The sequence below is a fragment of the Nerophis ophidion genome, linkage group LG03, assembly GCF_033978795.1.
Source record: "Nerophis ophidion isolate RoL-2023_Sa linkage group LG03, RoL_Noph_v1.0, whole genome shotgun sequence".
Classification (NCBI taxonomy): Eukaryota; Metazoa; Chordata; class Actinopteri; order Syngnathiformes; family Syngnathidae; genus Nerophis; species Nerophis ophidion.
Genome location: NC_084613.1, coordinates 70,230,178 through 70,246,106, shown reverse-complemented (window position 1 = coordinate 70,246,106; position 15,929 = coordinate 70,230,178). Strand labels below are relative to the sequence as shown.

Here is a 15,929-nt window from a genome sequence, read left to right as displayed (position 1 = left end):
TTAGTGCGGTCTTAAAAGGCACATAGCATAGAAAAACTTTTTAGAAAATAAATAAATACAAAATTCTGTAGAATTTAACAAAAGAAAACCTATGTGGAAATTTCACGTGAACTTTTAAGAATCTTTGTCACCTGCCTCGAAAATATACCGTGCCAAGGTTTGTTTAGATTTACAAGGTGGAACTAAGAAATTGACAGGCTCATAACATGCAACACAAAATACAGTATTTCAAGCCTTCCTTTGATGTGATTTTTGATAATTATGGTTTACAACGTATGAAAACCTTGAATTGAAAATGTGTTTTTTAAAAACTTTGAGCCACGATCATTAAAGTTGTATTAAATAAAGGCTTGACATATCTCACTTTGCATGTAATGAGTTTATATAACTCATTCGTTTCACAATTGAATTTGAACTGCTGACATAAATGAACTTTTACACAATATTACAATTTTACGAGTTCCATCTGTGTAATATAATAACTGAGTGAAAATGTGGTTGGAGGAAGACATGCAACTTTTTTCTGACTATATACTCATCTACCCAAAAAGGAGCAGATTTACGGGGTCCACTGTGGCATTTGCTATGCCAATTATTGGCGGGGATGATTGTAACTAAAATGTTACTTTTCAAATTAAGCGTGAGAGACAGCTTTTATCTCAAAATACTATTAAGTCAAGGAACTCTTAATTTGAGCTACAGCTGTACCTTGTTTTTCTTTGTTTCAGGCGTATTTGATAGTTTGGTTGGTCCGAGTATTTCTCCGGGGCTCATCAGAAGAAGAGACCGCTCGCCATCGCCTGGAAGCATTTCACCCTACGGATTTTTGGGAAATTCTTCATCCCAGGAGTTACGCCAAGACAGAGCTAGTGTCTGTTCCTGTCCTGAAATGGTGGGACACACGGTGAGAAAAAAAATATTAACAAAGAATGTTAGCTAGCTAGATGTTCGGCTGCATACTAAATACATTTACGGTTTCTTCTCAGGGAAATAAAGACACAAAGAAGAGTGCTAAGAAAGGTGAGCATCCATACAGAATACAAGAGTTTTTTTCTTTTCCCTTCGACCATTTAGTTGATGGTTCTGTTTCGTTCTAGGGATGTCCACAGTCCTCAGTCGACGTCGGGTTTCTTGTCGTGAGCTGGTACTCCCTGACTGCGATGGCTGGCTGTGGAAGAAGAGAAAGGAGAGTAGTGTCTTCATCACCCAGAAGTGGCAACGCTTCTGGTTCGTCCTAAAGGGGCCGTGCCTTTACTGGTACAACAGCCAACAGGTCGGTATAAATAATGTCGAATTCAAAGTACCGGTAAAGTAAAGAAGTCTTTTCTTGGAAACCTTCCAGTGGCTTCAAAATCTGACATATCCGAGCTTTTCTTTCTGTCACTCACACACAAACACACTACTGATATTTTTAGAAACATAGTTTAAACTAAGTATGCTGAGCTGGCCTCTTGTGTAAACACTTATGTGGTTGTTTAGGGCCCCAACCGCTTTATCATTGCTTGGGCTTTTGTAAAGAGTTTACGATTGTTTTCTCTTTAAGTTATATCCCCGAGTTATAAAATAAAATGTCGCAAAAGTAAAGATTAAATACATTTTGCTGTCAAAGTTCAATATTAAGTTTTTTTTTAATTAATTAGGAATCTGTAAAACTACACTTACACTCAGTGTTGCAACTCCTCGGTAAGGCAAGTAGCTATTGGTTTTCCTTAAACTTGCTAGAAGGCGCTAGATGGCGTCATCACCTCATTTGCATAAAATATTCCAATGGACGGTGGAGGTGAGATACAAACGTGAGTTAAAAAAAATGTTAAGTATCATTACAACCACAAATTATTAACCTTATTCTTTTGATTCTTAGTTGTTTTTTTAAATCAATTTTGTTCTGCATTGTTCAGTGTTGGTGTATCAAATTTTATCAAAAGATTGGAGGGTTGTGGTAATCACAGACGAAACACATCTAATGACTGGCTTATAAACATGAACGATGGAATTGGGACGTTGCAGCGAATTATATTAGATTGACATGACAGTGAAGAACCATTTACATTTACGGAAAAAGTGGCAGCTAAGCACAAGCGCTTTTCGTTTACATTGTTGAGGCGTGTGGGTCTCTGCACTGACTCACATGATGAACTAGGAATTCAAACTCAATGATTTAAGTGTGATAGTAAAGAAACATTTACATTTAAAATTCCAGACCAAACTTTGGGCTCGGACCTCAGGAATTCCGACTTCCCAGTCCAAAAGGAACACACCTTCAAAGTTCAGACGGCAAAGTATTTGCGCATGTGTGAACCGCTGCAATTCCCGCCCTGAGAGGGTCCCCGCTCTTTTGGTGCAGCAGCAGCACCAGCTGACCGGCTGCACCTGTCACTGCTGCGTGCTTTCAGCTCAAAGTCTCCAAGACACAAATAAGTCTCCTATAAAACCGAAAAAAATCACTAGATTTATCGCTAGTAGCTGTTTACAAAAAAATAGGTCACCAAGAGGATTGGAAAATCGCCAAGTTGGCAACACTGTTCACACTCAATGCAAGCATAGAAGCCTTTACTGTTCACTTAATGCAGACATAACATCATCAAAGTTCACATATATGTATTCACTCACAGCGCCAATATTTCGGAACCAGGATGAGGTGATAGATTTATCATATATATTACCTTTCATCTATTTGTGGAAGCACTAGACAAAGTTATGTTGAAATTTCACTTTTGTATCTTATAGCTCAGTGGTTCTCAAATGGGGGTACGCGTACCCCTGGTGGTACTTGAAGGTATGCCAAGGGGTACGTGAGATTTTTAAAAAAATATTCTAAAAATAGCAACAATTCAAAAATCCTTTAAAAATATATTCATTGAATAATACGTCAACAAAATATAAATGTACAGTAAGTTCATAAACTGTGGGAAAAAAAATACAACAATGCAATATTCAGTGTTGACAGCTAGATTTTTTGTGGACATGTTCCATAAATATTGATGTTAAAGATTTCTTTTTTTGTGAAGAAATGTTTAGAACTAAGTTTCTGAATCCAAATGGATCTTTATTACAATCCCCAAAGAGGCCACTTTAAGTTGATGATTACTTCTATGTGTAGAAATCTTTATTTATAATTGAATCACTTGTTTATTGTTCAACAAGTTTTTAGTTATTTTTATATCTTTTTTTCCCAAATAGTACAAGAAAGACCACTACAAATGAGCAATATGTTATTTTATGTAATAACTCAAACTGATGACATAGGGCTGTATTTTACTTCTTTATCTCTTTTTTTTTTCAACCAAAAATGTTTTTCTCTGATTAGGGGGTACTTGAATTAAACAAATGTTCACAGGGGGTACATCACTGAAAAAAGGTTGAGAACCACTGTTATAGCTCATAACTGTGCTATATTCAAGGAACTTTGATTAAAGTCACTTTGTTGGGTCAAAACATCTGGGGACCACTGAACTAAGTAATTCTGCTGGTAACTTGAAAAACAACTTTAATGTAGCACTCCTATGAACACAACCACTACATTTAAGAGGCTATATAGATGTGTTATTCAGTAAATAACTAAACAGTAGCTATCCTACCAAATAATTCATTGTGTAGCTTTATCTCGCTAACTATACCTCGATAGCCGGCTTCCTTTCTTGCTCGCTTAATTTCTTGAACAGTTACGTAAATGCTCAAATTAACACTATTCAATTTAAGGCAGTGTCCTTTCATCACTTGGTGCTTGGTCTGCAACTCTAAAAAAACACTGGGATTGCTAACTAGCGTCGGATCACATTACAGTTGTGCAAGTGTCATAAGTGTTTGGCATTAGGTGGCTACATCTACGGTAACTCTGCAGATCCTATAAACCTTTGAAATGTTGTGTATAAAACATTGACTTTGACATTTCTTTGCATGTTTTCCTTCAGGACGAGAAGGCCGAGGGTTTGGTCAACATAGCCAGTTACAACATAGAGAGTGCTGGCGAGCACAAGAGAAAATAGTAAGCACCGCCGTGTTTTTTCATTTATGTTTAATATGTTTACATTAACTTGCAAATTATTTTTGTGTTTCTTTTTATTACGTAACCAAGTGTGTTTAAAATGTGCCACCAACGATTTCACAACTTCTTCTTCGCCGCGGACAACGTCAGCGAGATGAGCAAGTAAGCAAAAGCAATAATTGAATTTATTTAATGTGACAGAGCTGTGACGTCCATGGCTGGTGAGGTACTGACTTCATTTTCTAAACTTAAAATTCTGATGCTCAAATCAATGTAAATCCAAATTCTTTAGCGACCTCTCTCGGGACAAAGGCTGACGTTTCTGTCCTTGCAGCAATTTTTTTTAATCTCTTCTGGCCATACATTTTGTAGTTAGTCCATTATACAGTACATTATTTTTCCAAAGTGGTTGTTTTTTCATGTTCAATTAAAACATTACAATGCCCAATTATTTCTCAGGTGTATGATACAATGGATAGAGTAGAGTTAATCCACAAACACAAAGCTAAACATTTCTTTAAATGGCACAAAAACTTTTATTTTTTTATTTTGTGCAAATATTTTAATGTACTTCAGCCCTTAACAAATATATTAAGCATTTTTATTTTGACCTTTTTATTTCTCAAACGTCACAGTTTTCACTTAGTATAAATTTGCTTAACAATACTATATTAAACCTGTGACATTATCTGATTACAACGCCTTCCAAAATGTAAAAAAACAAATATTTTATATTTATGTTTAAGACTGAAGTATATACAGATTTTTGAGCAAAGAAAAGGAATCCTAAATGCTTTTACACTACTAAAAACGTCACTAGTGGATTTTTATGTCATTTTTGGCTTTCAAAATGATTAAAATCGAATGTCCCCAGTGGGTTAAAAAAAGAAAATAATTCACTTTGGTAGAAACGTAGTTTTTTATATAATTCCGCATCCTATTTAATCGGAACTTAATAACTTCAACAACTACACAGTCGACCACTCATGACATCATTGGGGCGTGACAGATTTGATTTCTGCGTAGAGAGAACAGACTTAGACAGGCACATTGTGTAATGAATAAACCTTCAGTCCATCCATTTTTTACTGCTTGTCCCTCTCGGGCGGGGTACACACCTGGACAAGTCCCCACCTCATCGCAGGGCCAACACAGATAGACAGACAACATTCACACCCTAGGGCCTATTTAGTGTTGCCAATCAACCTATCCGAAGGTGCATGGCTTTGGAGGTTGGAGGAAGCCGGAGTACCCAAAGGGAACCCACGCAATCACGGAGAGAACATGCAAAACTCCACACAAAAAGATCCCGAGCTAAATAACTCCTCTGTTCATTATGCTGCCCAGAATAAATACATCTGTGTTAAAAACATTTGGACTCAGCAGTGTATTAAAACCACAACATTATTTTTCTCTAGGAAAAGCTCTGTTACTTTATCGTATGACTCCTCCCTTTTTTATTTGAGTTTTTTTTTTTGCTCTTTAGCAAGACGGCAGCAACAAAACACTGCCAACTCACGTACGCCCTCACTCCTTCACGGTTATCTGTATTTTATCCCTGGATTAGCAAGAATAATGACCTAAGGCTGCAGTACAATTAATGTTTCTGCCAAATTTACATTGGCAACATGCTAACAAACCAAGACGGACATGTGCTATCCAACCAGTTTATGAAGGGTTTCTACCAAGTATTTGGAAATGATAGGACAAGATACTTTTGTATTTATCTCACAGTGGGGAAATTATTTGGTTGCACTGCTGATTTTAAAAAAAGTCCACCAAAAAAGTATTAAATGTAGTGCAAAAGTCACAAAAGTGCCACCCTTAGTTGCGCAGTCTTGAAGGGGTTTAAACCACAACAAAAGTAAAACGCAATATAAAACTAGAAAGGGGTAATTGCACCATGCATATACAAATAATAAAACAAAAACACCAACATGTACAATGTAGAAATGATACATGTAAGACGTAGTTCAATGGACAACTATTAATATTGCCTGACTGCTTGTCACTGCAATAAAGTCACTGACTCTCAAATGTCTGTTAGTTTTTAAGGACTGAAGTCAGACCTTAACAGCTGTTGGTCTACACTTCCCCCTGCTGTTTATTTCACACACAACACCTTCCATTGTTAACACCATGATGGTTTTAATAGTACACTTTATTAACACTTTAAATCAACATGTTGTTCTCTTAAGGTGGATTAACTCTCTCATCACAGCCATACATAAGCACAAGAAGCTTAGCCCAGGTCCAGACAGTGAAGAAGGTACTCTCCAATGTTGATTCTGTTAAAAATCCAAGTTCATTTTTGTTAACATGTTATTATTAGCCATTATGGAAACACACATTGCCCTTAAGCCGTATTGGATAAATATGTGTGTTAAATGTCATGGATTATGCTTGTGTTTTGTGCAGAGTGCTACAGTGAGACTGAATCAGAGACGGAGAGCTCCCCATCACCCCGAAGAAGAAATAAGGTCGGTATAAATTTAAATGTAAAGACAGGATTTTTTTGGGTGGGACAAAGAAAGTCTAAAGGTTTGTTGATATGTGTGACAGAAAGTGCAGTCCAGCACTCTGCCTCGCCCCAAACACAAAACCAACAAGGTGCCATTGTCAAGTCTTGCAACAGGGGGCAGCAAAGGGTCAGGTATGAAACTCAACATGATATTTTATTTACTTTAGGTCAGTACTACTCAATGTTTACACATTTTTGCCTCTGCCCAGTTTCCACGCAATAAACAGCATCATTTGTAGGGGTGTAACGATTTGTTTTGACTACGATTCGATGTTATAATTGTGGTCGGCAATGCTATTCAGGGACAATCTAATTGTTTTAGAACAATACCATCTGAAACGATCCAGTGAGTTGAAATTTATTCAGTAACATTTTAGTAAAAACAATCAAGCAGTATGACTGTGACATTAATACTGGATACTGGACACTGAAGGTGAGATTTTCTTCATTCTTGTTATTTGTTGTAAAGGAATTCCAAATAAACAACAATTAATGGCCAATGCATTCACGTCTAATTTGAATAAAGTGCAACAAACACTTTAGGTTGAATCAACAAGAGGAAACATTTTCTTTTCACATTTTCAACATTCACCCCGAACGGGACAAGCGGTAGAAATGGATGGATGGATTTTCAACATTCAAGCCTATTTCAATAAAAGTACAGTCACCAACATTTTAACAGTAGATTAACCTGCTGAATAAAGGCCATATAGTATTTGTTCTCCACCCTGAAATCCCTGACGACGGCCAGCGTCCCAGGTGTGCGAAGCATGTATGACCCTTCATCCCTGTTGATAATGTAGATCCCTCGCTTCCTATTTTCCATAACCGCTTTCATCCATCTTTTGTATTTATGTGTTTCTGATGTAATGCCTTGCTTCTTGGCTGCCAGTTGTTGTGTTCCAGAGGCCGATGCTTTTGTGGCTGAACGTTGTTTTGTGGCTTTATATTATTGTGTTGTGGTGTTTGTCTTCGTTGAGGCTTTTGTAAGCATGCTGTAGCTCAGGGGTCGGGAACCTTTTTGGCTGAGAGAGCCGAAAAGCCAAATATTTTAAAATGTTCTTCCGCAAGAGCCATATAATTTTTTTTTTTAACACTGAACACAACTAAACGCGTGCATTTTTAAGTAAGACCAACATTTCTAGAGTATAATAGGTCTCTTATTCTTTGTAATAACATTGTTATTCTGAAGCTAACTGTGGAGGGGGCGTGGCCTGCAGCGACAGGTGCGTAGATGGCCCACCTGGGCCTTGTTATCTATTCACCTGTCGCTCTGTTATAAACAGCAGCCAGGAGGAGAGATGGGGTTGGGGCTGGAAATACAATTGCTGGAAAACAACTGAGAGACTTATTGAAAAATAAAACAATATTGCAACCCTGAAACAGGCTCTCATGTCGGTGCTTGGGGGTCTGAAGAACCCCCAGGAGGGCAAGCCCCACACTAACCAATAATAACTAAATAACTTCTTACCATTAACACAACTTCCTGCACGGATGGATGGATTAAAAATGCATGAGAATGTTTTATATTTTGAAGATTATTTTTAACACTGTGATTACAAGTGAAATTATTCATCACTTATCGTTTTAAGCAACATCATCTCAGATTTATCCGAGAGCCAGATGCAGTCATCAAAAGAGCCACATCTGGCTCCCGAGCCATAGGTTCCCTACCCCTGCTGTAGCTGAATGTTTTTTTGTTGTCATTTCGGATATTTTCTTGTGGCGTTTGCGTTTCTGACCTTTCTTGAACTTCTGCCATTTTTTTTTTTATGATGCCACAGACGGGCAAATAGACCTAATATCTTAGTATGGATAAAATTGTTTAATTCCCTTTTAAAACGATTGTGGCTCAATACCTATCTTCCGGAAGGTAAACTTACCAAGCACAAATCCATATACTTGAAATTTAGGAATATAAATCGATCTTTTGATATATTGATCAATCATTATACCCCTAATAATTTGTGTATGAATTTATTATAAGTACATCCCTACATAACATTGTATCCTCATTAACATTAAAGAAAACCAAAAAATAAATATAGATCAACACGCAACCAAGAATCATTTTTATTAATATGTTTTTTTTGTCTGTAACAGAGAATGTTTAAAGTGCACCTGAAATACTAAAAAAAAAAAAAAAAAATCCTTTTTTAAACTAAAATCATTTTTTTGACCAACTTGAACCATTTGATATTGCAAAATAGGACTAAACAAGCTCAATATATTATAATAAACTCAAATTGGGGGGACTTTGGGGACCGGCACAAAGACATTCGGGAGGAGTTCAGAGTAAAGCAGCTGCTCCTCCACATCGAGAGGAGTCAAATGAGGTGGTTCAGGCATCTGGTCAAGATGCCCCCTGGACGACTCCCTGGGGAGGTGTTTAGGGCGCGTCCGACCGGTTGGAGGCCAAGAGAGAATACCCAGAACACGTTAAATAGACTGTCTCCCAACTGGCCTGGGACCGCCTCGGGATCCCCTGGGAGGGGCTGGCTGAAGTGACTGGGTAGAGGGAAGCCTGGGCTTCTCTGTTTAGGCTGCTGCCCCTGCGACCCGACCTCGGATAAGTGGAAGAAGATGGATGGAAATTGTAATTGATCAGCCCAATATATAAAACACTTAAAAGTACAAAACTAAAAAATCAATAAAACAATTTGTGCAATTGTTTGTATCAAAATGAGGAAGTCAGGATTAGATAGATGGATAGATAGTACTTTATTGATTCCTTCAGGAGAGTTCCCTCGGGAAAATTAAAATTCCAGCAGCAGTGTACAGAATTTAGATGGAATTTAAAAAGTATATAATGGGGGTATAAACGGAAACAAAATGGTAAAATATTTCAATAGTAATAATTAATGGCTATAATGAGCACAATTTGTAGCACACAACTTTTTAAAGCGGGGTTTGAAGCATGATTCTGCAGAATGCTGATAAATTTCAAGTTAAAGTACCACTGATAGTCACATACACACACACACACACACACACACACACACACACACACTAGGTGTGGTGAGATTATTCTCTGCATTTGATCCATGCACTTGTTCCACCCCCTGAGAGGCGAGGGGAGAAGTGGGCAGCAGCGGTGGCCGTGCTCGGGAATCCTTTTTTGGTGATTTAACCCCCAATTCCAACCCTTGATGCTGAGTGCCAAGCAAGGAGGTAATGGGTCCTATCTTTATAGTCGTTGGTATGACTCGGCCGGGGTTTCAACTCACGAGCTACCGATCTCAGGGTGGACACTCTAACACTCTAAAAGTGAAACATGATAAAGCGGGCTGACATGCTCCCTACTATTGGATCAGAACTGCTTTAGGTGCTGATAAAATCATTAAACAAAACCTTTGTTCCTTTTCTTCTTCACTTTAATGTGAAAAGCGGCTCCTGAAGACGAAATGGGCAAGATGTTGAACAATATCAAGGAAGGAGGAGTTTCTCTGATGGGCCACGAGCAGCCGTTTACACACGACCACTTCAGGAGGTCATTTATTCGACGCAACAAGAACCCTATCATCAACGAAAAAGCACACACTCTCCGCGCGCTGCAGAGCACCCTTAAGGTAAGTTGGACGAATCCCTCTTTTTCTCGCCGTTTTATATAAACCAGGGGTGTCCAAACTTTTTCCACCGAGGAACGCACAATGGAAAAACAAAAAGGATGCAAGGGCCATTTTGATATTACATTTTCAAAGCCAATACAGATATACATTTTCTAAAGAATGTCAGCTTTGTGTTATTAGTAGGGGTGCATTATAAATATCATTTGGTCTCGCGCAGTGTATTAAAACCACAAAGTTGTTTTTCTCTAGGAAAAGCTCTTTTACTTTGTTGTGAAAGTCCTCCTTGTTTTATTGTAGTTGCGCTTTTTTTGCTCTTAAGCAAGACAGCCAGCTCACGTACGCCCCCACTCTTTCCCGGTGAGGAGGAGAACTTTGAGCCTTGCTGTATAATTTATCTTTATTTTAACACTGGATTAGCAAAAATAATGACTGTAAGGCTGGTGTACGATTTAATTATTCTGCAAACGTAATATTGGGGACAGGCTAACAAATCGAGGCGGACATGCGCAATCCAACCCAGTTTATGAAGGGTTTCTACCAAGTATATGGATAGGATTGCACAAGATAAACTTTGATTTATCTCACAGTGGGGGGATTCTGTGGTTGCAGTGCAGATGCAAAAAGTCCACACAAAAGTATTAAATGTAGCGCAAATGTCACAAAAGTGCCACCCTTTGTTGTGCAGTCTCAAAAAAGGTGTTTAAACCAAAATTACAGAAGTTGTATAAACTAGCTCAATTTACATTTAAAAAAATAAAAGGTATAAAAGCTTTAATGGGTTCCCTGTATCGTTCTTGGGTATCAGTAAATGATCTGTATCGGCTCTTAAAAGAAATACATTGTCCATCCCCTGTTCTTTTGTTACACTTTGAATGTGATTTTTGTAACGGTTTTTAAGAATATGCGGCAGGCCATTAAAAAAGTATCTGAAGGCTACATATCGCACTTTGGACACCCCTGATTTAAATAATTTTGCACACAGGAAACAAAACAATGATGTGTGGACTTCATTAAGGATTAATTACATCTTAAAACTAATGAGGCACAATGGAGAGCACTAATTAGCTGCAACCAGGAGAGGCGCTGTTGCTTCACGCTTAACTAGTTTACTATCTAAAGAACAACAAGCGATAACTCCTACTGGCAGTATATTTCTACTCAATACAATACACAGGCATGGAAACAGGACATCTAAGTCCTCCCAAAAATATACTTTAAAAAATACATAAAATAACCCTTGTTTCATTTAACTTTATCATGTATTTTATTTTTTTTAGGATTTGAACTGATTTTGTTACATTTACTGTTTTTTTTTTTAAACGAATTATCAAACTCTACAATACAATATACAAGATTAGCATTTGTTTGCATTTCAATATTTTTTTTCAGAAATCTCTTCTTGTCATTTAAAGGGCTTAAAATGTCCTTCAATTCAGGAGCACCACTCGTTACTTTGGGCGCCCAATTTTAGAACTTTTTCTGGCCCAAGAGTGGAGGAAAAAAAGCCCCCTCTACATACAGATGCCTCAAAATTGACGCATCCCAGCCATAACAGAAGATCGGGTGTTTATCCCTCTTTGTCTTTTACACAGTACCTAGCAAAAAAAATGATAACTCTGTGCACTTTGACACAGTAAAATGGCATCCAAAAATGAAATAATTAAATGCATTAGTCATTATTTTTAAATTTTAAATCTCACACCCCGAGTGGCATTGTGGAATACTAATACACACAGGCAGTGGTATTTTCAACATGTGTAATCAGCCTAGGTGACATTCTCTAGGGCAGGGGTCGGCAACCCGCGGCTCCGGAGCCGCATGCGGCTCTTTGGCCACTCTAATGTGACTCAGCTGCATAATCGCCAACCCCCCCGATTATTTCGGGGGTTTCCGGATTTTGTTGCCTCTCCCGGACATCATCACTCGGGGCTAAAATTCTCCGATTTTCACTCGTGCTACAACATTGAAGGCGTGCCGTGATGGCTTTACTTTTAACGTCATTTACAACATGTCATCGTGCCCGCCTTTACACCATGCTATCTGCGTGCCGGCCGGACGCATGCATTTCGGTGCTTTTATCGTCACACGAACAAGATTGCAAGGCATACTTGGTCAACAGCCATACAGGTTACACTGAAGGTTGTGATATAAACAACTTTAACACTCTTACTAATATGCGCCACACTGTGAACCCACACCAAACAAGAATGACTAACACATTTCGGGAGAACATCCTCACAGTAACACAACATAAATACAACACAACAAATACCCAGAATCCTTTGCATTCACGACTATTCCTGACTATATTATACACCTCCGCGCCCCCAACTCCGCCCACCTCAACCGGCATACTTTTTACCTCCAGAGGCTTCCATAGCTTCCACCCCCCCCCTCCTTATTTGAGGTGGCTAATGCTATCACAAACGAGATAGAGAGATGCTAGTTCCATGGAATAGTGTCGTCAGTGGTTTTGTTTTGCGGCAACAGGTATGGAACAAATGACTGCACGCTGCAAAGTTTATTTAAAAAAGACAGAAGCACAACAAACTTATTCCGGCATCTGAAACCAAAGCATCCAGACAAGTGGGGGAAATGCAATACATTATGAATCAAACAACAATCTCCAGCTAAAAAGCTTTTTACTGACGTAGAATCATTTGCACGAGGTATTGTGTATTTATGGAAGAAGCACAGTGGAAAATGATCACTGAAGCTGATTAAGATGTGGCGCTCAAACAGTGGAAAAGCCTATGTTTAGCCACTTATTACAACACTTGAGACCTCATAATGCTACATTTGTACTTCTAGAAGTTTTTTATTCAAAAAATAAGTTTTGCCTCTATAGGAAGCTCTAAATTTAATACAGTCATTTGATAAGGACAATGCATATTGATCAATACTTGAGCACAAGCATCACAGTAAATATGTCACAACTAGCCGCAATTGTTCAATTTAACTTTTTAGTATTTTGAAAATGGTCTTATACAAAGTTTAATTTATATCTGTTGTTAAAAGAACTCACTTTATGAAAACCAATCATTTTGCTTAGTGTTTGTAGTGCCATTTCAATCTACTGGATGTTTTATCAAATGTAAGTGAAACTTGTTAGGAATTATGTTTGTCATTTGTATACATTTTTTGGGGGGAAAAAGGAGAAGAAAATGATCGTTCAGTGATTTTTTTTTTTGTGTGTTAAAAAAAACAGATTTTATTTTTAGGCCGTGTCGCCCCGGCATGTTAGTTTACACTCACACAGCAAAGAGGCTAACTCGAACTTGTTTAAATCAAGGAAAATATATGTCACTTGCTAATAGCTGCAAAACAAATACCCAGGCAGGAAAAAAGAACAGCGGGTCTTCAACTTGAATCACTGTCTCACTCAAGGTGCGATAGAAAGAGGTTCCGCAGCCTCTGCAGCGGAAACTCCAGGTTCTGTAACAGCTTTTTCCCTCAGGCCATAAGTCTCTTGAACGCATCATAATAATCCCCTCAGTTTCCAACCAAAAACGGATTACTCACTGAAATATAAAGACAATATAACATACATCCATGAACATGGATGCATATGCAAAAGTGCAATATATTTGTCTGTAAAGGGATCTATTTATTTATTTATGCACCTTATTGTTTTTTTATCCTGAACTACCATGAGCTAATGCAACAAAATTCCGTTCTTATCTGTACTGTGAAGCCAAATTTGAATGACAATAAAAAGGAAGTCTAAGTCTAAGATACACACACCCAACATGCTACAATATTATTTCACTGTGAAAATATTACGTCACAAGATTTTATATAATCAAAATATTCATCATAAGTCCATACAAATTGGTACAATTTAGTTGAGGGGGGTCTTACACAGTGCGCCATTGAAGCTGGAGTTAGAAGTTAGTGTCCCGCCTCTGTTACGACTCAAGTACGATCCCCAAAGGCAGAAAATTGCCGGATGGGCTTTGCCAAAAAGTCAAAAAAATGCCACTTGTAAACAGGGACTAATGTAAAAAAAAAAACCTGCATTGTTCTTCAGGCTAAAGAAGCAGAATTGCAACAGCTCAACAAAATTCTGGAAGGTTCTGCATTGACGGCCTCAAAGTACCGACAGTGGAAGGAGCAGAACGAGGAGCTCGTTCAAGAAATCGAGAGACTGGCTGCGCTCGGGGCCTCCAAAGTAGGAGACCACTCTCCTGTGCGGGACACGCCTGCTGATGAGGTTGCCTTGGAAACGGTTGCCAAGGAAACACCCGACGTAGAGACAAAAGGCGCCTACAGACTGAGCCTCAGCGACGGAGAGCAGCTGGTTGACGCAGAGCCCTCTGATGTTCTCCTGGAGGTCTCTCAGGGCTCTCTGGCAGCGGTGGCGAGCAGTCCCGAGTTGGAGCTCTCGCTGGGCTCGCTGCAGGAGTCCATCAACAAACAGCTGAGCGAGATGCGAGAGAGCGGAGAGGCGTCCGAAACCTACTTCTACATTTAAGGACTCCAAACAGACATGGACTTACTGCACAGCTGCAGTATTAGAGTAGACCACTACGGGACAGCAGGAAGACCGGTTCAAATCCCACACGTTTTATTCACATTTTACTTGTGAAATATTTCATAGGATTGTCCATAAAAAGCACCATTTTTTAGACCTTAACTTGCCCCAGCTCAAGTTTACACCTTGAACAAGTTGCCAATCGTCAGTATAATTCCAGCATGTCCATCCATCCATTTTTCTACTGCTTGTCCCTTTCTGTGTCACAGGGGGTGCTGGAGCATGTATTTAATTTTATTCTAGGAAAATATGTAATACAGTAGACCCCCCCCCCATTAGTTACAGTACATTCCAAAACCCCCTTGAATGGCAAAAAAACAACTAATAAATAAGATGTCATAAAAATGCTTATTTTTTACTTAAAATTTGGTTTTACACACAAAAAAATAATTATAGGAATGCAATATTTACTTACAAAACATTAAGTCCCTTCTTAAACATATTTACGGAATATACTTGTAAGACAGTTCCCTCAACTGGATTCATTGGCTATATCATTCTTTTCCCCCTGCAGATAGCGCCATCAAACCAATCGCTAAATAAATAAATACTTATTTACAATTTACAGGGGAGCGAATGAGTGGGGATCTATTGTATAGGACATATCTTTTAAAATGTGATATGTAAATACTCTACATGTGTTTTGTTTATCAATACATGATTATTTTTTGCACAGAAAATGTACATTTGTTTTATTGAGAAAAAATCATTTCATTTTATCCCTTAAAACAAACCTATATTTGTTTATGAACCATGCAATGGTTCAGACAGAAAATATATTCTTAGAGTTTTGTAGCATGATTAAGTATTTCTTGAAAATGTATGAAATGTTTCTATAAAAAAATAAAGCGCTGACCTCATTATTACTGTAAGACTTACTGAATAATAAAAACAGAGCATTACGATCATGCAAGTTTGTCATACTGTTTTATAAAGGTTGTTAGCTGGGATGTATTTATAATAAAGTGTTTGTTGTTTTTTTTAATTATTATTTAACTTAATTTGTTTATTTTTGTTGTTCAAAATGTTTTATTATTTTCTTTGGAGATAGCTTATATAGTTAAACAAGGTTAAAATGTGTTTCGTTGAGTTTTGAGAATACAAATAAATATATTAAATAAAAAACGTACATTTTAAAAGGGATCTGACATTTCTCATAATTTTTTAAAGTTAGGAAAAATCTACATTTCAACACATACACAGTATAATATATCATATGTATATGTTTGTATAGTATATCATGTCGTTCATATAGTAATTGTGTCATTGGTTAGTTATGTAGTTCAAAGCAAATAAACAGTTAAAAAGGTGATTGAGTTA

General features: G+C 37.8%; 1 protein-coding gene across 2 annotated transcripts in view; it reads left to right on the top strand.

Annotated features, from left to right (window-relative positions):
* Positions 1–15,522, top strand: part of cnksr1 (connector enhancer of kinase suppressor of Ras 1) — an 80,574-nt gene extending 65,052 nt beyond the window's left edge. For both annotated transcript variants that reach the window (XM_061895969.1, XM_061895968.1), the window contains 10 exons: positions 729–904; positions 987–1,020; positions 1,098–1,273; positions 3,912–3,985; positions 4,076–4,147; positions 6,184–6,254; positions 6,404–6,465; positions 6,548–6,638; positions 9,894–10,075; positions 14,106–15,522. In XM_061895969.1, coding sequence (XP_061751953.1) covers positions 729–904; positions 987–1,020; positions 1,098–1,273; positions 3,912–3,985; positions 4,076–4,147; positions 6,184–6,254; positions 6,404–6,465; positions 6,548–6,638; positions 9,894–10,075; positions 14,106–14,549 — 1,382 coding nt within the window. In that variant the 3' untranslated portion in view covers positions 14,550–15,522. The remainder of the gene's footprint in view (positions 1–728; positions 905–986; positions 1,021–1,097; positions 1,274–3,911; positions 3,986–4,075; positions 4,148–6,183; positions 6,255–6,403; positions 6,466–6,547; positions 6,639–9,893; positions 10,076–14,105) is intronic.
* The last annotated feature ends 407 nt before the right edge of the window (positions 15,523–15,929 follow it).